The 22,026-nt window shown below is 40.9% G+C and overlaps 1 protein-coding gene across 1 annotated transcript in view; it reads right to left on the bottom strand.

Annotated features, from left to right (window-relative positions):
• Window positions 1-3,709: 3,709 nt before the first annotated feature.
• The window catches only part of LOC5568097 (proteoglycan 4), a 38,348-nt gene continuing 20,031 nt past the window's right edge, over window positions 3,710-22,026 (bottom strand). The window contains exons 2-3 of the mRNA XM_021844176.1: window positions 20,443-21,854; window positions 3,710-5,440 (exon numbers count right to left, since the gene is read on the bottom strand). Coding sequence (XP_021699868.1) covers window positions 3,958-5,440; window positions 20,443-21,854 — 2,895 coding nt within the window. The 3' untranslated portion in view covers window positions 3,710-3,957. The remainder of the gene's footprint in view (window positions 5,441-20,442; window positions 21,855-22,026) is intronic.

Raw genomic sequence — 22,026 nt, 5'->3', positions numbered from 1 at the left:
CGGGCAAAATCTTGGGGGACTAAGGGCCTTATTGATAAATATCTGAAATAATATATGAAGAAATTCCTGATAGAATTTATGAGATAATTTTTGTGGTATTCTTTGGAAAAATCCAGGTTGTATTTTGAAATATCCAAAACAAAAATTCTTGGCATTGATTAAGAAAATGCAAATCTCTCAAATAATGAGCTATCCATCTATCTAACCTAAAGAAATATTTGAAATCTTTGGCAAATACTTGAAATAATTTCTGATGAAATTCCTTGAGAAAATCAGTGATACGAATGGTATTACATATTTGTCATAATGTCACGAAAAATTGAAAATAGTTTTAGAAATATTATCAGTAAAATGTCTGATCTGATTCCATGAGGAATCAACCCTTTTGCTCCTGATTCCTGTTAGGTTTCGTTTTGTTTTTTTTTTTTTATTACAGTGATTTCTCGATTATATCACGGACCCAAAAAATTTTGGCGTGACATACCGAAGCGTGATATAACGAAAATGTACTTTTCTGTCATATAATGTTCATCAAAGTTTGAGCTTTGTACTGCAGAAATAAAGCTAATGAAATGAAAAGCACGTAAGACATGGGCCAAATGAATATATATTGATTGTTTGGGGTTGTTTTTCAATGTAAAAGATATGAACTTCATATAATTATTGAGGCGAGATAAAATCGAACAGAAAACCGTGCTAAAATCGAGAGTGAAATAATTAAGCGTTAGCGAGCAGTGATAAAATCGAGAAACTACTGTACTGTTAGTTACAATTTTGAAAATTATTGGAAAATATTTGATCTAAAAAAAATTCAAGTTGAAACACACTGATGCACTTGACAGCTCCGTTCAGTTCACGATGATGAACAGAAATTTTTCAAAGGAAATAGAAGACACCTTCATGAGCAAAAACAATTCATTTGAAAAAAAATTAACCTTGGACCTTGGGTCTTTTTCGACCCATTTCAAAATTCAAATCAATGTAACTTTTGATTGAAATAACCTAGCAATATGAAACTTCCTGACAATTATTTTTTTTGTGGGAAATTTTGTTTAAGCGGAAACAAAAGTTTTGAATGACCCCTAGGGGAGCTTCCATAAAAAAAAGTTACAAATTGTGACTTAGGGTCGTTTTCGACCCGAAAATTCAAACAGCTCGCAAAAATCAGTGTGTTGACCGAATATAGTTCTGTTGGGCTTAAAAGAAGGGCATACATGTCTAGTTTCAGAAACTCTCCCGGAGATCCGGATTTGGTCACTGTGGCCACCGGGAACCTGCTACACATGAAAAAAGTCCCTTTAGAGACCTTTACTTTGACGACCTGTAGTTTCGTAACTAAACAAGTAATCTGAACCGTCTTCATATTGTTGAACAGGTATTCACGTGGACTGTGAATAGAGATTCTTAAATCACTTAGTTATTCATACCCGGTTCCGGAAACCCGGAACATCCGAAAAATGAGTTTCCATCGCAGTTCTGTATATGTAATTCACATCGGCACTATTCGGTTGATGGATATTTTGGCATAATTTTTTTTCTGTAATAAGGAACCAATTACCGGCGCACATTCCCTGAAAAATTCGGTCCAGTATGGTCCATGCGGAACCGGTTCCTGGAGTCCCGGGAGGTGGCCAATCTGGGCAATTCGATGAAATTACTCAGATTTGAACCCCACAACCAAATGAATTGTGTCCAATTCTTTACGATTTTTTATGTTTAGATGTATTTTGCCAAAAGAATGAAAGGATGGTTATTCTGGTCCTTTTGGAGCACCGGAATGGCCACCGGGAAACCCGTAATATAGGACCAAAAAGTTTAAGCACCAAAAGTAGGCATGCGACGGCTCAATCTTCATGATTTGGCATCCCTGTGACTCTGCTAGTTCAGATATTGATGAATGACCACTTTGGTTCTTCTGGCCCACCGAAATAACCCAGGAATAACCACCGTATTGTGGGACATTTCGGTTTTTGTACAAAAACTAGGCATGCGACGGTTCAATCTTCATGATTTTGAATACCTGTTACATTGCTAGTACAATTATTGATGAATGCCCCACTTTGGTTCTTCTGGCCCACCGAAATAACCCAGTATAATATACCCGTATTGTGGGACATTTCACATGTCATCACATCACACCTCCATGCGTCACCGTTCCTTGGATGTAGCGCTCCTGAAGCTCGAACTGTTTAACGGAAAGCGGCGGGCTCGTGTGTGGTGCAGAGCGCCACATCCAAGGAACGGTGAAGCATGGAGGAGGATATGTGATGGTCTGGGGGTGTTTTTCATGGAGTGGAGTAGGAATATGAACATCGACGGAATAATGACGGCAGATTCCTACATCAACATCTTACGGGAAAATCTGGGGGTTTCGCTGATCCAGACGGGCCTTGAAGAGAAATTCATATTTCTCTAGAACATCCACCCGAAGCATACTGCCAAGAAGACCAAGTCTTTCTTCCGGTCTTGTCGGATTAAACCGCTGGAATGGCCTTCACAAAGCTCAGACCTCAACCCCATCGAGAATTTGTGGGAGATTCTCGATGTCAGGGTTGGAGCGCGCCTGGGAAGAACTAGAACCACAACACCTACAAAACCTAGTGAAAAGCATGCCGAAGCGCCTCCAGCAAGTCCTTAAGGCCAAAGGAGGACACATTAACTATTAAATTGCTTTTTATTTTTCTCAAATCATCTTTTCTGGGGCCAAGAAGGAAGTGGGCACTTTATTTTGTCACTATTAATTTTTCAATACAAATTGATTTTCTTATTCTTTGAGTGAAATTTTTTTTTATCAAAATTTCGTAAGTGCAACTTTAAAAGAATATCAAAAATAAAATATCAAAAAAAGATTTAAGTGTGTTAACTTTAATTTGAACCAAATCAATGAGAGAAATTCGAAAACTGGTGAGGTGGGCACTTTATTTTGCCTATCAGTGTATGTGCTTAACCCTGCTGGCAAGTACATCACGACAAACAGTAGTTACCTTATTACTTTTTACTGACATCGAAATACCTCTTTATCTTTCTTTAAAGTATTGAGGTTTATTCTACGAGTGGCGTGAGGTGACAATTCTCTACTCGAGTGAAGTGACTCTCCATTTGATTTGCACGGCGAGTCACTTCACTCGAGTCGAAAATTGGCACCTCGCTACACGCTAAAAAATCAACACGCTCGATTGAATGGATTGATCAGTTGACTCAATTCAAAACGTTGAATTCAAGTGCTGTTACCTTGGTATTGTCATGATTCAACATTACATCCAATTGCAGAACTATTGATAGCATCGTGCTTATTTTTTACCGTGTATACGACACCGACAATGGTCACCTCACGCCACTCGTAGAATTAACCCAATTATCTTCTTCTTCTTGGCATTACGTCCTCACTGGGATAAAGCCTGCTTCTCAGCGTAGTGTTCTTATGAGCACTTCCACGGTTATTAACTAAGAGCTTGCTTTGCCAAAGTTTCCATTTTCGCATTCGTATATCGTGTGGCAGGTACGAAGATACTCTATACCCAGGGAAGTCAAGGAAATTTTCATTGCGAAAAGATCCTGGACCGACCGGGAATCGAACCCAGACACCTTCAGCATGGCTTTGCTTTGTAGCCGCAGACTGTAACCACTCGGCTAAGGAAGGCTAAAGGATTATCTAATTTTCAAAATAGTATCCAAACAGAAATTTATAGAGAATAAAAAAAAAAACAAATTATTACTAATTTCCAATAAGTTTATTATCCTTCTTTGTATGCTGATTAGACTCAATGTAAAACCAATTTGTTTTAACGTCATCTCTCCTTCTTTCGTTTGCATCAAAAAACTTTACAATTTCTAGTAGTTACATACTTTTGTTAGAACTTCATCGTTTGTATTTTTTTTTTGTTGTAGGTAGTAGCTGTGTATATACTTTTGTTTAATTTTTTGTGTATTTTTTTTGTATTGTTTTAGTTAATTTCTCTAGTACAAGTTCAGTGCCATATTGACCATTCCGGAGGTGGAATGCTGCACTGGGGATTTGCACAAACCGGACAGGCTGTTCATGGCATCATCGTGACAGCTGGATCCGATCAACGGCAGATGATGGTGATGATTGCTGCTGATGTAGTGGTGGTGGTTATTGTTGTTGTTACTGTGAGGGTGGTGATTGTTATGAGTATGATGATGGTGGTGGTGGTGATTGGAGTGATGATGGTTGTTGGTTTGCTGTGGCTGGTGATTATTGTTCTGCTGGTGGAAGGAATTGTTGTTGTTGTAGTTGGCACCCACGTTGCCATTCTGCTGCAGGAGAAGGTTGTGTTCGTGCATCAACGTCGTTAGACTAGGGAATGAACTGGATTGGTTGAGTAGATCGTCGGCATTGAAAGAGAGTGAATGCCTTTCGATGGTTCCGTTGGGGGTGCTGGTCGAGAGTGGAGGTGGTGGTCGGTTGGGTGTAGTCAGACCGGGGTTGGGGTTGTTGTTCAACAGATTCACTGTGAGATTAAGTTTGTCGCATTCTTCCGCCAGGGAAGATATTTTGAGACGATACTTTCCATGATTCAACCTCAGAACGTCCGCAACGTTATGATCAATGTATTCAACTGTACTGTGTTGTTCATCGTTTGTAATAAGCTTAGGGATCAGTGCCCTTACGTAATCGACAAAATGGCTTATCTCCTTAAGCATGATGCGTCCCTTATCCTTTTCGGTAAACTTCTGCAGCAAATCAAACAGATGTTTATACAAATAGGTGGATTTCTCCTCCTCCTTTTCTTCGACCTTCTCTTTGCTGGTGATCATGCAGTCTCGCTGCGAGTTGTGACTGGGATATTTCTCCAAATGCCTCTGCATGCGTTTTCCCAAATAGATCTTGTTGCACGTGGCGCAACGATATTGCAGCGGGATCTTCATTTTCCGTTTCGGTTCCTGTTCGGGTTGCGAAGTGACGGGTGCAACGGTGGAGGAAGTGAGGGCTGCCGAGAAGTTGGGGAGCTTTTCGATGGTCTCGGGATCGGTGGCGGGGAGATCTATCCGAGGGATCACAGGCGCGGGCGGAGGTGGTGGAGGTGGCAGGATTGGAGCTTGCTCTGCTTTCTGTTTAATATTCTGGAAAAAGTTGTTCGCATAGCGGGGCGGTTTAGAGAGCCTTCCGGATCGAGTGATCATGACGGGAGTATTGGGATCGAGAGCGCTCAAGTCGGGAGGAGTAGGAGTTAGTGAAGCATTGACAAGGCCATCCTTTGCGCTTCCGTTGTTTTCGCCGGGGACCTTTTTCTTGCGACCACGTTTCTTTGGCTTTCGTCCTGGGCGATGAGGCTGAAGGGTTAGAGTGGCCGTTGCTCCTCGCCCAGAACCTCCCAAGCTAAGATTCAGCGATTTGGGGTTCAGGATGCTGTAGATGACGTTTTTGGTGGTCACTGGGTTTTGATAGATGACTGCCTTGTTGCGATTGTTGTCGTTGCTGTAATGGAAGAAAGGGAAGAGCAATTAACATTTTGTAATTGTATATTACATTTTTGAGAACATTTTCAATAATTTCATTGATATTACGCTAAGCATCCCACTATTTTTTCATTTTTTTCCCCAGCAATTTGATCAAGAATCAATTCAAAAATTGACCCGTAATTTTGTTCAGATGTTACACCCAGAGTGTCGTGTTTCTCATGTATACCTAAATGAGCTAGTGTGCCATGCGATAGTTCATATCGCAGCTCACAGATTTTGTGAGACACGAGATGCGGATACGTACAAAATATATCTTAGTGAGCGAGTCTCATGAGACATATCGTGAGGCTCGTCACATGCGCTTACTAGGAGTACTTTCATGCAGTTATGTTTGCCTAGTACAATAACCCCCCGGAAGCATATCACTTCGGTCTATGCCTATGCTTGTTCGGAGGCTAGCCCAAGTTTCAATTCAAATTCTAGAATCTCAACCGCGTTGAACCACATCAGCCTTTTGAAACTGCCTACGGGCAGTTTAATCCATAGTTTAATCCCTTTTCCTTGCTTCTGAAACCTTCATCTGCGAGGCTCAAATGCACTGTCACATTGAGATTTTCTCATGAGACGGCGCATGAGTCAGTGCAGATGTGATCGTTTGAGCTAGTACATTGCTACATGAGATCTACAAAAATGTGTCTCACCATAGCACGTGCTCAAGCGCGCGATTATTTTTGTGCGCTCATGGCAAGCTGATCTCAAGCTCTTGATATAAAGCGCGTATACATGATGTCTGGTTACACCAAAGAATGCTCCCGAAATTCATCCAATAATTCTTCCATGGATTTCCCTAGGAGTTGTTTCAAAATCATTGAATTGTTTGCTGATCGAAAGGTGGAAGCAGTGTTTAACATTAACGATACTGAGAGGGCAAACAATGAATGGTGCAATATGTAGGTACAGCAGTGAAATACGGAGGCGCATGGTTTGTGAAAGACGGGCCTCCAGAAGAAGCTGCGACCATAAAAGATTCTCCCCGTGTACAAAACGCTCAAAAACCGATACGAGGATGAAACGGATGCTCGAGAAAGACTTGCAAGCTTTTGGGGTTTTCGGACGCCAGTTAGAACTTTTTTGTCGAACAGTATAAAGCAGAGATGATAAATCACTCAACTCTACGGCGCTCCCAGTATTCAGAAAGTGGCTACAGCTGAAAGGATACGAATGACAGGGCATGGATACGATTGGCAGAAACCCTGCAATGATTGCGTTCATTTCAGACCATATCGGCACAAGTTTCGTTGATGCGAAGTGACCTAGGTGAGTAGATCAAGTGCACGATAGGAAATGGCAAACGTTGGGCAGAATTGATGATGGAGGGAATGCGATCGGGAACCGTGCGTGAGTATAGCGTAAAATTATTGATTCAGTGTTTAGATATGTTTAGATGTTAACTTAATAAACGAAGCAATCTGGAAGATTTCAATAGGAATGTTTCTAAGGATATCTCCAGAAGTGTCTCTTAGTTTCATGGAAATTCCTCCAAAATTATTGTTCAAGATTAATTTGGGATTTAAACCAGGATTGAATAAACTTCCAGGAATTTTTCTAGAGATAACATAGAACGTCCGCTTGTGCTAGTTTGTTTTTTTATCACGCCCCGAAATTCAAAAGTTTTCTCGTGAAATATACATCGTATTTACCTGCGTTTAGTTTACCGCCATAAAATATTGTGCCGTGCTTTTCGTCAAGTTGATTAATCCCACATATCCTGTGTTAACACCAAGAAAAGTCCGATTATATTATCGCCTCACGTCGCGCCTTAAGACAAGACGTGTCAGGTCAAAGTACAAAAATGAAACCACTTCTCATTGGTCGTTTTGGCAAAGGCCTACTTTCACATCGTTGAGTTGGATTGCAACAGGGCACTTTGTTTCTAGCCCGGCTGTGTTGCTAGTTCATATTTTGGAGTTTTCATCAAAAGTTTGGCAATTTTTCACAAAATCTGTTTGATTCAAATCTGTTTATATTCGATGTTAAATATACTACATGTAAAAATACAATACTAAAATAAATTAAAAAATACTGAATTAAGAGCAAAACAATGGAAATTATGTCAATTTTCTCTAAAAATATCGCCTGTTTTGAATATTAACCTGAATTTTGAAAGAAATAACTCTCTCAATTGCACTAAACGAATAAAGCGTGTAAGAAACTATAAAACTATGAGTCGTGATATCCGAATTGGTTCACAAGATTTGTTTAAAAAGAATACTGGCAGCACTGGCTTTTGTATCGTCAAGGTTGAATAACTGAACAACGACGGAGCAGTCTTAGTTGAGCTGTCATGTCCTGTCCTAGGTCGCGCCGTAGATAGTTGTTTTGCTTTCGCTTTGTTTTCGCCACTGGTTTCTCTGTGCACTTTTTGGACTACCGTACATTACTAGAAAAATGAAGTCATAGACAAACAGACAGTAACTCCAAACCACGTCTGATGCTTGTGATCAATGTGCTTAGACTTAGACGGTCGAATCCGATGACGAGTTTATAGCTTGTATTGCTTTTTGTGAACGAATGGTACATATTAGGTGCTCGGTTACGAAGCTCAACAAACCATTTGTGAAAATCATTCATGAAAGTCCAAGTCTGATTTGGATGTGCATCGAGTGCGCGAAAGAGATGAAAATCGCAAGATTTAAATCTGCCGTATCTTCGTTCGGTGAGGCCTTCCAGTCCATTACCGAAAAACAAGAATCTGTACACGCAGAGATTAGAAAGGAACTTGCAAAAACGGCCAACAAATTGCTCTGTTGTCTAAGCGTATGACTCCATCCTCCGCCTTTATGCATGAATCTGGATCGTTTTCTCGACAACCGCCCTCAAAAAGACACCGTGCTGAAGAGATAGACTTTAACCCGACTGCTTCAAAACCGCTCCTAGGTGGGTGGCACAAAAGAAACAACTACCGCCAGCATACTTACTGTCTCCGAACCGGTTGAGTTTTTCGGACTGTATCCTTCTTGTGTCCATCCGAGTGTCAAACCGGAAGCAATATAAAAATTGACTAAATACCAGGCTTCCGAATTCTCACTCACTCTCACGATAATGGATTTATCCCTCACAGCAATTTTCAGCGATCAGCTGCCTTGTGATTTTTTCCGTCCACAAAACAAAGCGAAAATAGATAATTGCACATATCCGCAGCTGTGAAAGTTTGTTTTCTATTTCTCCGATCCATGGAGAACTTTTCCTGTATGCATCGTCACAAGCAGCAGTTGCTTTTATGCACCAAATTAACCACCCCTTTCGTCAAGTTGGTGTGGTAGTATGGATAGCGTGCACGCATCGCGGTTGTTTTTAGCAATGTTCTAGGTTCGAATCCCGTCGCCGGCACTAGTTTTTGTTTATCCACATAGTGATAACTCTCGGGAGCAGTTGGTGAGTGAAAATATGATGGAGTGAAAAATATATTATCCCCGGAGTGGAGTGATTTTCGGTTATCCACCATCGTAGCTCCAGGGAAAATTTGTGTGAGCGATAAAAGATGTTCACGTGAGGAAGCGAAAAAAGCATTCTCCTTACGTGCGAAAAATCGTACATTTAGCAACATTGATACGAAAATTCAGAACCCTGCTAAAGACTGTTTGCAGAGCGAAGATCCTATCAAGGCTATTCCACTTGTAAAACGAGGAATTAATGTTAGCCACTTAAACTTCATTTCCTATTGATCATAAACTCCGTCAGACTGCACTGAGCCCTGACACGTGGCCGAAAGGAATTTTGTTCCGCGAGTTCGAAGATCTATGTGCAAAAAACTCATGATTACCCAGATTGAATTCGCCGACAGTTATGGTGTCGCCCGAATTGGGAGCATCACAATTTTCCACTCCAACCAGAGTCAATCTAGTCGTGTAATTTCGAATAGTGCACATCGGAGCAACGTGATTGAACGTGACAACAGTTCCCGTAATCCAGAACGCTTTGCCTGCCGCCTTAAGGGAGCCCTCGATCCACTCGACACAGTCGCGCATGCTGGTTCCTGTTATCGAAGTCGTTCTGAACCTGTTGCCGAGACAGGTGACAGGGTCTCCCAACCTGTTTTCTCAGGCAGTTACCCATCCATTAGTATCAATTCTTCGCCTGATCAGCCTCCGTATTTCAGAACTCCTTCTAATGCTGTCCAGCATAACAGCAACGACATTGGAGTATTCACCATTAGACAATCTCAGCTTGAAACAAGCAATGTTCAACTAATACCGAGGCCTCCAAGACTCCAAGGAAAACGCATTTATCCATCTACTGTACTACCAGGACGCACTGCAGATTGCACTTTGGAAGCCTCTGGATCCTCTAGCTCAGTCGTGCTTTTTCCAGCCAGCGTTCATCACAGTCGTCCTGGTCCTGATGTTAGATGTGGTTCAGAGATCTTCCAGACTCCTTTGTCAAGCAAGTTGTTACATCAAGTTGTTGCTTCTTCGAACCCTGATGCCGATCCGTATTTCAGCACTTTGGATACGCTTACTGGAAACCCGGAACGCACCTTAGAAAGTCCAATGGAAGTCCTCAATCCCTCCGACGCAGTCCTGCCTCCTGCTGCCAGTTGACATCATAGTCGTTCCGGCCCTGCTGTCGGAAGTGGAGAGAGGATCTTCCAACAACCTAACAACGGCGAGTATTTTACTATTGTGAATCCTCAGTATTTGCCTAATGTACAAATGCCTTCCAGACATATCGGCGTCCCAGCAGTGCAGCGCAACCAAGATATACTAATGTATTACCAGCACGTTGGCGGGATGAACTCATCTGTTGACGACTATCGCTTGGCTGTATCGGATACGTGCTACGATATCACCGTTCTAACCGAGACGTGGCTTGACTCTCGAACGCTGTCCAGTCAGTTGCTTGGGATCGATTATGAAGTGTTCCGTTGCGATCGAAATCCTAGCAATAGCAGAAAATCTACAGGAGGTGGAGTACTTGTGGCTGTTCGTCATAACGTCGCGATAACGAACTAATACAAGCACATTGCGACTCAGTTTTTACTATAATGGAAACTGTCAATCCAGTTGACGACATCTTCGTTCTGGGTGATTTCAACCTAGCTGGCATTTCGTGGAAACGCTCGGACAACGGCTTCCTCTTTCCGGATCCTGTACGATCGTCCCTGCATGCTTGCGCAGCTAATCTCCTCGATAATTACAGCACTGCCGCGTTGGCACAAATCAAACATATTGTCAACGAAAACAATCTAAGTTTGTATCTTTGCTTCGTTTGCATGCAAGTTAAAGCTCCAATAATTGAGGCGGCATCTTGCGAGCTTGTGGAAGTAGTCCCTCATGATCCTCCATTGATCATCACCGTTGATAATAACCACGTTCAAGATTTTAACAACCGCCCCGCTAATGTGTCGTACGATTAAGCGAAAGCATCACAGATGTGCTAGCCACCATCCACTGGGAGAGTATTCTTGATCACAACGACATCGAAATAGCTCCGCAAACTTTTGCACATGTTTTGTTATACAGTCAACTTTCGTTCGTTGCATTAAACCTCTAGCCCACTTAGTGAAAGACTTAAATTATTGAATTGCGTCTTATGTCAGAAAATGAGGTTTGCCTTCGTTTTAGGTGGGCTATAGCCCAACTAACAACCCAAGTAACCAAGAAGCTATATATGAATACTTTAATTTTGCTTTAGAGAGCACTATACAATTTTATTTTAAAGTGACAAAACCCTATATACCCTAATAAAGCATATGTAAAGTCGAAAAGGGCCCCACTACAATCAAATTAAAGTAATACGAGCTGGCATGACTGTTGCCATTGCTAATGCAATATTAGTGCATATGCTTCATAACAGCATTTGAGCATGTAGAGTTAGGGTGTACATTATATATGCTTTAGTCCTTGTTTATGTAGGGCATGCGTGCAAAAATAAACAAAACAATTTCTCCTCACATCAATTCTGTTGTTGTTGTTGTTGTTGTTCTGGTTTCGTTTTTTTTTTTGCATTGAAGCGGGATTTGAACCTGGATTGCTGAAGGTGTTGGTGATCCGTAAATTGCAGTCGTCCTTATCCTCTGTACCGTAGAAGCTTCCAAAATTTCAAGAAATAAGAGCATAATAAAAAGGAAGCATTGTGATGCGATATCGAATCGGGTATTTTAATCTCATCTTTTACACCTTCTGCTGAGCACACAAAAGAATCCACAACTAAAATATATAACTTTAGGAAGATTGCGCTATCATCTAGGAAAGCTCTACGCGAAACAGAATGGAATTCGACAGGCTAAGTGTTTGTGGAACATCAATATGTTTTGGGGGGAAACTTTGTGCGCTCCGGTGTAAGCAAAAATGTTATAACGTAAAACAATGCAGTCGACAAAATAAAGGAATACGTTATACATCCTTTTAATCTACAGTTTTTGGGATTGTAGAGCATCAAATTTCAAACAAACCATCCAATATTTGTTTCGTTTCGATTAATTATCAATATTCGTCAACACGACCTGATCTTAGCTTAAGGAGTTGCTTCTATAGTGCTATAAATGCTTGCCCTTTAGTGTGCCATGACACATTTGTCGAGGCAATGCAATCAGGCAAGATTAAAGCAATTATAAAATATCCAGTAATTTGAAGCTTGCATAATGCCATTGTAATGCATCATGCCCTAACAGTTGTTACCTAAGGGCTAATTTGCATTAGCAATGTTGATTCTTCGTTGAATTAGTGCAATGATTTAATGCTTATGGTTACTTGGGAAGAGCCCAATTAAAACGAAGCCCACCTAAAGATAATGCAACGAACGAAATTCGACTGTACATCATTGATAGGCACGTTTCGAAAAGAACACACCACAATGTCTCCCGACCTCCTTGGCAAACCAGTGAACTGCGGAAGTTGGGGGAACGCCATTTGGCATAAAGTCATTTGGCATAAAGCCGTTTGGCATAAAATAATTTGGCATAACGGTCGTTTGGCATAAGTCATTTGGCATAATGGGCATTTGGCATAATCATTGAAAACTGAGTTCAGTGCGCATCGTACCTTCGTGCTGTGCGTACACACTTAAATTATTTCACCGACCTCAGTTAAATTTTTCGCCGAGAACCCAACAGCTGAGAACTCGGTAAATTTTAACGCCGAATCTCGGTACTTATTTTATCGAGATTTCGGCAATCCGAATTTTTTTGCCGAAATCTCGGCGAACGTTACCGAGATTCGGTAAACGTTTACCGAGATCTCGGTAAAAGTTTTACCGAAAATCGTCAAATTATTACCGAAATATCAGCTGTTGGGTTCTCGGCGAAACCGTTTAAGTGTGTACACGAATTCTCTCTGCTCTTGGAAGTTTCTTAAAAACTACCTAAACCAATAAAACAGTACTTTTCAGTGCTAAAATTAAAAACGGTACTTTTCAGTACTACTAAAACAGCACTTTTCAGTACTATTTTCTACTATTGATCCCTTTACGATCCTTGTTTGGACCTGTGCCTTCGATTTTTCGTTGGACCCGTTGGCGAAAGCTAGCGGTGGTAATCCTTATTGGATACCGTCTTGGGAAAAAACCTCTCGAAGGTCACGTCTTCTTTCGTTTATTAATTAAACATGGTATCAACAACAAACAAAAGGAAGGGTGAATCTCTGAATTCACTACTTCCTTCCAAAAAAGTGGGTTTTAAAACTGTCACTACAAGTGGCAAGAATGGAAGAAAGGACGCTTCCCCGGAATGCGAACTTTCTTCCAAGGGTGAAATGAATAATTGTATCGAAATGAGCAATCAGTTCGATGCTCTAGACAAATTTTCCGAACACCAAATCGAAGCAGCCTCTAGCCCAGGCTCTTTGATTCAAGTGAGGAAGCAAAGAGTGCCGCCTATCGTGATCAGTTGTTCCGAATTTGGGGGATTTAGGCAGGAGATCTTGAACTCCATTAGGAGAATCAAGGTTTCCTTCCAAATCGCAAAGAAAGGAGACTGTCGCGTTTTGCCGGAAACTCTTAAAGATCGCGAACTTCTTCTCAGACATCTTGAAGAAAAGAAGCACAAATTTCTTACTTACGACGACAAAACTGAACGTTTGTTCAAAGTTGTTTTGAAAGGTCTCTCAAGTGACTATAAATCACCTGAAGAGATACAAAATGGAATAAATGATTTACTTGGATTTTCCCCAGTCCAAGTAATCATTATGAAAAAGAGAACCCAATCTGGCATTGGTCGGAAAGGGCTTTCTCAAGAATTTTATTTAGTTCACTTTAACAAAAAAGAACTAAATAATATTAAAGCTTTAGAAAAAGCAAAACTTTTGTTTGATGTCCGTGTGACATGGGAGCATTTCCAGAAACCTGGAGGAAATTACCAGAACCCCATTCAGTGCCTTCTTCTTCTTTCTGGCGTTACGTCCCAACTGGGACAAAGCCTGCTTCTCAGATTAGTGTTCTTATGAGCACTTCCACAGTTATTAACTGAGAGCTTTCTTTGCCGATTGACCATTTTTGCATGTGTATATCGTGTGGCAGGTACGAAGATACTCTATGCCCTAGGAATCGAGAAAATTTCCTTTACGAAAAGATCCTCGACCAGCGGGATTCGAACCCACGACCCTCAGCATGGTCATGCTGAATAGCTGCGCGTTTACCGCTACGGCTATCTGGGCCCCATCCCATTCAGTGCCGTCGGTGCCAAAAGTGGGGTCATGGTACAAAAAATTGTCGCATGGATTCTAAATGCATGATTTGCGGAGATTCTTCTCACGCCAAGGACGTCTGTCCAGTGAAGGAAGATACCGATAAATTCTTTTGCGTCAATTGCAAGGGAAATCATAAGTCCAATTATTGGTCTTGCCCTTCGCGCAATAGAGTCATTGAGGCTCGTGCCAGGCAGATGAAAGATAATATCCGTTACGATAACGGTCGTTTCCGGAATTTCCCTGGTAGAATTTCGAACAATACTCGTTTTTCAGTTAACGATCGCTTGATCATGAATCATACCCATCAGGAAGATCATAATCATGCTCATTCACAAACTAATTTTAATCCGTCGGGTAGCCGTTCGAATCTTTCAATTTCGAATGTATCTACCCACGGAAAATCCTTTGCCGATATCGTAGCAGGAAATTTGAACTCCTCCCCTGTTCGTTCCATGAGTACCCATTCCACTTGTTGTTAAGTTAATTTGCTCAAAACTGACTTGCGAAAATTGACTCGCAATATGTCAAAATTTTTTGTCATTGGTGACTTTAGTGCCAAACATCGGTCATGGAATAATTCTCAAAGTAATTCCAACGGCAGAATTTTGTTTGATGAGTGCTCTTCAGGATATTTTTCAATTCAATTGTTTTTTCAAACTTACTAGTCCAATTGAAAATCAAGTTACTCAGGAGTTCGAAAATATTCCCAATCAAGAGAGAAGAGAACGTTTTCGAAAATGCCTGGGAGACTGATTTGGAAGAAGTGAGAACTATTATTAAAAAATTCAAAAATATGAAAGCTCCTGGCGGTGATGGAATTTTCTACATCCTCATCAAGAAACTTCCAGAAAGTAGCTTATCATTTTTAGTTGATATATTTAACAAATGTTTTCAATTAGCATATTTTCCTGACAAATGGAAAAATGCTAAGGTTGTTCCAATTTTAAAACCAGACAAAAATCCTGCAGAAGCTTCTAGCTATCGTCCAATCAGTTTGCGTTCCTCCATCAGTAAACTTTTTGAAAAGGTTATTTTGAACAGAATGATGGCCCACATCAACGAAAATTCAATTTTTGACGGATTCCGCCATGGAAATTCGACCACTCATCAACTTTTACGTGTAACAAATTTGATCCGTTCCAAAAAAAAACTGAAGGCTATTCTACTGGTCTTGCTCTTCTAGACATAGAAAAAGCATTCGGCAGTGTTTGGCATGACGGTTTGATTGTAAAATTTAAAAAAAAATAATTTTCCAACATACATTGTTAGAATAATTCAAAGTTATCTGTCAAATCGTACACTTCAGGTTAATTATCAGAACTCCAGATCTGAAAGACTTCCTGTAAGAGCTGGTGTTCCCCAAGGCAGCATTTTGGGACCAATATTATACAATATTTTCACATCTGGCTTACCTGAGTTACCTCAGGGATGTCATAAATCTTTGTTTGCGGATGACACAGGCCTCTCCGCCAAAGGACGAAGCTTGCGTGTCATCTGTAGTCGATTGCAAAAAAGTTTGGATATTTTTTCTTCATACTTGCAAAAATGGAAGATTTCTCCTAATGCTTCCAAAACTCAACTAATAATATTCCCACATAAACCAAAAGCTCTTTATTTGAAACCTTCAAGTAGACATGTTGTCACGATGAGAGGGGTTCCAATAAATTGGTCAGATGAAGTTAAGTATCTAGGGCTCATGCTAGATAAGAATTTAACTTTCAAAAATCACATTGAGGGCATTCAAGCCAAATGTAATAAATATGTAAAATGTCTCTATCCCCTTATTAATAGAAAATCAAAGCTTTGTCTTAAGAACAAGCTTTTGATATTCAAACAAATTTTCAGGCCAGCCATGTTGTATGCTGTACCAATATGGACTAGCTGTTGTAATACCAGGAAGAAAGCTCTGCAGAGAATTCAAAATAAAATTTTGAAAATGATTCTGAAGCTTCCTCCCTGGTATAGTACCAATGAGTTACATAGAATATCCAATGTTGAAACATTGGAACAAATGTCAAATAAAATAATTAATAATTTCAGGCAAAAATCGTTACAATCTTCTATTGCCACGATTAATGCGTTATATGTTTAGGTTAAGTCAGGTTAAGTATATTCAAAGCGTTTTTTCTCTTATAAGCAGGTGAAATCAACTCACCTGTAAAAAATCTGAACTGCTACGGCAAATGAAATGTAATATGTTGTTGTTAGTTAAATCTTAAATTTGTTTTACCAAATTAGGAAGATAGTGTTGTCTAATAACACAGAACACCTAGATATAAGAAATGAATGTAATGTTTGGAATGATACTAATAAAGAAATTTAAAAAAAAAATGAAAACTGAGTTGCTATGTTTTTGGCGTTACCATTGCTAACATTCTCATATATGATCCCTACTTTTGGTCATAGGCTGTTCTTTCTCATTACGTTGTTAAACTAGTGGTTTGCATTGTAACTACTAACATTTTGATCGACGATTTTCCCTTCTTTTGATCACCAGATCCTCTTTTAAGAAGCACTATTTAAATTTATAATTTCTTTTCTTTTATGCCAAACGACTTTATGCCAAATGGCTTCATGCCAAACGGGGTAGCCCCCTTAAACGCCATCCGAAGTCATTCTGGAAATACGTGAATGAGCAGCGTAAGGAGTCTGGTCTTCCATTCAATGGAATGGTAGAACCGCATCGCGCCTTCAGGAGATATGCCAGTTATTTTCTTCCAAATTTGCCAGCGTATTCAGCGACGTTCAAAAAAGTAATGAACAAGTCATCCTAGCAGCCAACAATGCTCCTCTAAACGGACAAACGCTGGACAATTTCGATGTTGACGATAATGCCATTTCCATGGCCACATCGCAATTCAAGTCGTCGTATAACCCTGGATCAGATGGAATTCCGTCAGTAGTCCTCAAGAAGCATATCGACAGTCTACTTACTCCGCTGCACAGTTTATTTCGTCTATCGCTTTCCACCGCAATGAGTTGTGTTTGATCCTTCGACCTTGACGCTTGTTCCTGCGGGGGCAGGTGACGAGGGCAGCATCAAACATGTCGAGCGTAGGTCGAGTAGTGAAATAAAAAGCGCCGCGGATCGTTAGGAGTGTTTGATCTATTGATCGAGTCGCTTGCTCTTGCGTGGGCGAGTGAAGAACACTTGTTAGAGGTACAATGCGTTTATCGAATTATATCGCGAATCCGATTAGGCGTGGTTATATTATGGATCGCATCACCAACCATTGGTGACTCCCAGATCTTTACCTTATCCCACTAACCCAATATCCTTTTCATGACAACTGTGGAGATGCAGAGGTATACTCGGTCTCTAGTAACAACGGGTGTCTAACTACCATTCCTTCCCTTCCCCGATGACCGTAAGGACGTGGCCGGCGCCGTTATTGACTTTTAAAATTTGAGCTCTCGATTTGTGCACATTAAATAATGGTAAGCTAATCCCAAGCCCCATTCATAAATTCCCTGTGTAACTTCGATTGTTCTTGTCAATCACGGAGTAGCAACTACGAATTGTACGGTCATCTATGCTCATGCTCATGCTCATGCTCTATCACTTTCCACCGCAATCTTTCCTTCATGCTGAACGTAGATAATTATCGGTGCATCACCGTCGGTCTTCGATTCGCCTTGCGCAAACTGCCTTGGAGTGACCCATTCCGTCTGCCAAGTTATGAGGATCGTTGCCGGCTGATTGGTCTGGAGCTGCTTCGAGTTCGTAGGGATACGTCAAGAGCTCTCCTGGTTGCTGACATCTTGCAAGGCCGAATAGACTGCAGCTATTTACTACAGCAGATCAACATAAACGTACAACCGCGAGCCCTGCGTAACAGTGTTATGTTGAGAACCCGACCCGAGCCAGTTTTTGTTTTATATTTTCTAGTAAAAACAGTCAAAGTTAATTTTCCTTTACACGCCAAGGGTGAACGCAAAAAAAAGTAGTTTGTGTGTTGGTTTCGATTTTTGAAAGCTAAGTTAATTACATATTAGGCAAATCATGATGATTTTTACGGACTTCTCTCTTCAAGAGTTTTATTTTGATACCTTCAGGATTTCAAAACTAGATATTTTAATACCTTCAGAATCATAGAAGTTAACACAGAGATTACAACAGGAACTCCTCCAAATATTCTTTCAATTTTTTTTTTCAAGAAAGCCCATAGTCCAATAACCATCTCTTTCTCTATTTCTTTTTCAAAGATTCTCGTTTAGAACATCTTTTAAAATTAAACCAGTATTTTCTCCGTTTTTTTTTAATTTCCCACAAAATTGTCGTTGAATTAATCCGCAGATTTCTTCATGATGAGGGCCTTCCTTAGCCGAGTAGTTAGAGTCCGCGGCTACAAAGCAAAGTCATGCTTTATGGTGTCTGGGTTTGATTCCCGGTCGGTCCAGGATCTTTCCGTAATGAAAATTTCCTTCACTTCCCTGGGCATAGAGTATAATTGTACCTGTCGCACGATATACGAATGAGGAAATGTCAACTTTGGACAAGAAAGCTCTCAGTTAATAACTGTGGAAGTGCTCATTGAACACTAAGCTGAGATGCAGGCTATGTGAGGACGTAATGCCAAGAAGAAGAAGAATTCCTTAATGAATTCTTCCAGAAATTCTTTCAGAAATGTAGCAATGGAGTCTTCAAATATTTTTTCTAAGAAATTATTGGAGATTTTCAGAAGCAAATTCAACAGTAACATCTTGATTAAGTTCTAAAGTAAGGCACAAATCTGTCAATTGGCGGGGAATGTGCCTTTGAATCCAGCCTTCTGAAGGTCTAAAGTAACGCTTGTTTAAATCCCACAAGATTCTCTGAAAGAAATCCTGGAATCTTTGAGCACATCTTTTAAAATTTTCTAGACAAATTACTAAGATAATTAAGAAACAAAACAAAAGTCTGTTGATAACATCCTGCAGGAATTCCATGCAAACCATCGAAAATCCATGAAGAAATTTGTGTAGGATTGATCGGAGAAATTACTAGAATAATTAATGTAGTATTAGCAGGAGTAAAACCTTGAGACCCAAGTAAAAATGGAGAAAATATCAAAAATAAAAATAAAACAGTTTTCGCCGTTGTAATCAAGCATTCGAAAAAAACATACACAGTTTTTCTACTTTTTTCGATTTGTTGATTTTAACGGCGAAAACTGCTTTTTCATTTTTACATTTGCCCCATTTTCACTTAGGCCTTAAATGAAATTTAAGCGATTCATAAAGATATTTTTTGAGAAATTACTCCAGAACTGTTTGGAAGATTTCTTTAATAAAATTCTGAAGAAATTTCGGGAGAAACTTCAATAGGGATCCCAGGTCGGAAAGTACTGAGGAATTTCTTGAAGACTATTTAATGTGTTCCCTCGAATATTCCCTGGAATATTTTTTCGAACCATTCCTAGAAGTAAATGTAAATGAACACTTTTAAGAATTCATATGAAATGCCTGGAAGGATAACCGTAAAAATTGATGTATGAATTCTAACAGATCTACGTTTGGAAAAATCCAACGAATTTCATAAAAAATTCTGAAAGGATCATTACGGATTATCATGGAAGAACTACTTTAGTTTTTTTTGGAGATCATCTTTTAATATGGGAAATCGTTGAAATCCTGAGTTAGTTATGGAAAACTACTGGTGATAGAAGCATTAATAAAGTGCTCAGCAATTTCTTTGAGCAAATTCCTCTGAGCATCCCTTGGAACACCGATGTAAGAATTTCTGGAAGAATTGATGGAGGAATCACAAGAGCAATTTTTGAAGGAGTCCCTAAAAGTATACCAGAAGAAATCTCTAAAGATCTCACTAGTAAGATTTGGATAGTTTTTCCTGGAGAAATCTGAGGAAAAAATCCTGAAGAACCAGTCAAATAGTCGCGAAATAGTCACTGGAGGTTTCTTTAAGACCTCTAAAATGTTGTAGCACGATTCACTGCAAGCAGAATAAGGAAAAAAGTGACTTTAGGAATCATTTTACTTAAGATGGAGCTTAAAAGACCTTCCGATAAAAAAAACAGAGACATTAAGAGGCTTGTACTATAATAGTGACTAACTTCCTAAAAAGAGACATGCTACCAGCTCTGAACTAGAAAAATCGGTGGAAAAGTTAATGGAAACGTATCTGAGAACCTGGGATAGTCCTTTTGAAAATTTACAGAGTAATACCAGTGAAAATTACTGGAGTTGTCAAAGATTTTCTGAAACAAAAAAGTAGAAAAGTGCCTCTAAAATCTTTTGAAAAATCGCTGGATGAGTTAGCGAAGGAATGACTAGAGGAATTTTTGAAGTGATCCTTGAAAGAGTGCCACCCACTTACTCGAAAGCACCCACTTACCTCAACAACGAAATGTGACCGAAGACGTCCTTATCCATCACCAGATCAGCGACGACCTTTAGCTCCACTGGCGCCGGACTCGAATGGGCTTCGTCCGGTATGGCAGCACCTTCCGGTGCCAGTTTCGTATCAGGTTCGATAACAGGTACGGTGTATTTAGTCTGCACCGGGGCAACATGGTTCGTTGGCGGGTGCTGTTGCCTTGGAAGTGGTTGATGCTGCTGCTGTTGAGAGTTTGGCGCCGGCTGATGCGCCACCTTCTGCGCCGGAGAGTGCTTCTCGACTCGTTCAATGAAAATCGCTTCCTGCGCGGCTTTCTCCTTGATGCCGGAGAAGTTCAGCGTACTCTCCGTAGTGGTGGGTGTCGTGGATACAATCGAGGAACTTGGCGTCATCGGGGCCACAGTCGGCGCAGGTTTTATCGGAACCTTCCGAAGATTGTCCGGAGTGGGGCCCGATCGTTTGTTCGCATTCTGCTGGGGCACTTTCCGGCTGGTCACGGTCGGAGCGGGGGCAATCCGTGTCAGAATCCTTCCATTAGTCGGCTCGATCTTCGCCTCCAGTGTTACCTTGGGAAGTACTTTCTTCTTCTTCTTTTTCGGACGCATAATCCGTCGCTCCGGGGTTGACGAGGCGGAAGCGTTTGGTTGCTCGTCATTGTTCGAGAGGTGTTTCTTGTTAACGATTAACCCGTTGTTGATTACGTTGGACACCACAAGCTTGGCTGCGGATTCCGGTTCTGAGCTGCTCGGCAAGAGGCCGTTACTCTTCGTGGAGGTAGTTTTCTTCTTAGGAGGTGACCTGAGTGTCTCTAAGGTTTTGAAAATGCCAGAGTTGCAGTACCGATGGTCGGAAGGGGACAGTGGCCGTTTGATGCCCCGCTCGATGCAGTAGAGTGTCTTCGGCGGGTCTTCCGGTTCGGGTTCGATTATTTCTGGGGATGCGGGAGGAACAATGGTTTCAACGATCCGAACTGCACGAGGTTCGCGTTCTACCGTTGAAGGGACGAAACTTCCGGCCAGCTCGCAGAACGTTCCCGATTCGTTGGAAATGTAAATTTCGTTATTGGGGGTTACTTTCAACTGGAATTTGGAAACTATTGGAATGGGTGATACTTGTAGGTTGTTGGGCTGCGGGACTGGAGGTTGCACTGGGGGAGTCTGAGGCCGCTGAAGTGGTTCAACGATTTGGCATTGCTTTGGGGTTTCCAGCAGGAGGGTGGGTTCAGGAATAGGCGATGGAGTTTTCAGTAGCTGCCGAGGGTTTGTCGTCACGGCCGGTGCCGTGGGTGGATCTACTGGAGGCGTCGGGGGTGGTGGCAAGTTCTCCAAGCCCGGGATCGAGTTCGAGTCGAACCCGAATAAACTGTTCGAGAAGTGGAACCCATTCAAGTTGGTCGATTGATCGAAGTCCTAAAATGAGAAGATGCATATTAGTGTATCACATATCAAGCATACATACAAGTAAAATCGAATTGGTGAACCCCCGGCGTGATTGCATAAACATAGGCGTTATTGAAATTACACTCTCGACAACGTCCCTGGGTAACTGAAATGATATAGAGGAATAGGGAATCCCAACTTT

This window comes from Aedes aegypti, chromosome 1, assembly GCF_002204515.2.
Source record: "Aedes aegypti strain LVP_AGWG chromosome 1, AaegL5.0 Primary Assembly, whole genome shotgun sequence".
Lineage (NCBI taxonomy): Eukaryota > Metazoa > Arthropoda > Insecta > Diptera > Culicidae > Aedes > Aedes aegypti.
This window is presented reverse-complemented; position numbering and strand designations above follow the sequence as displayed.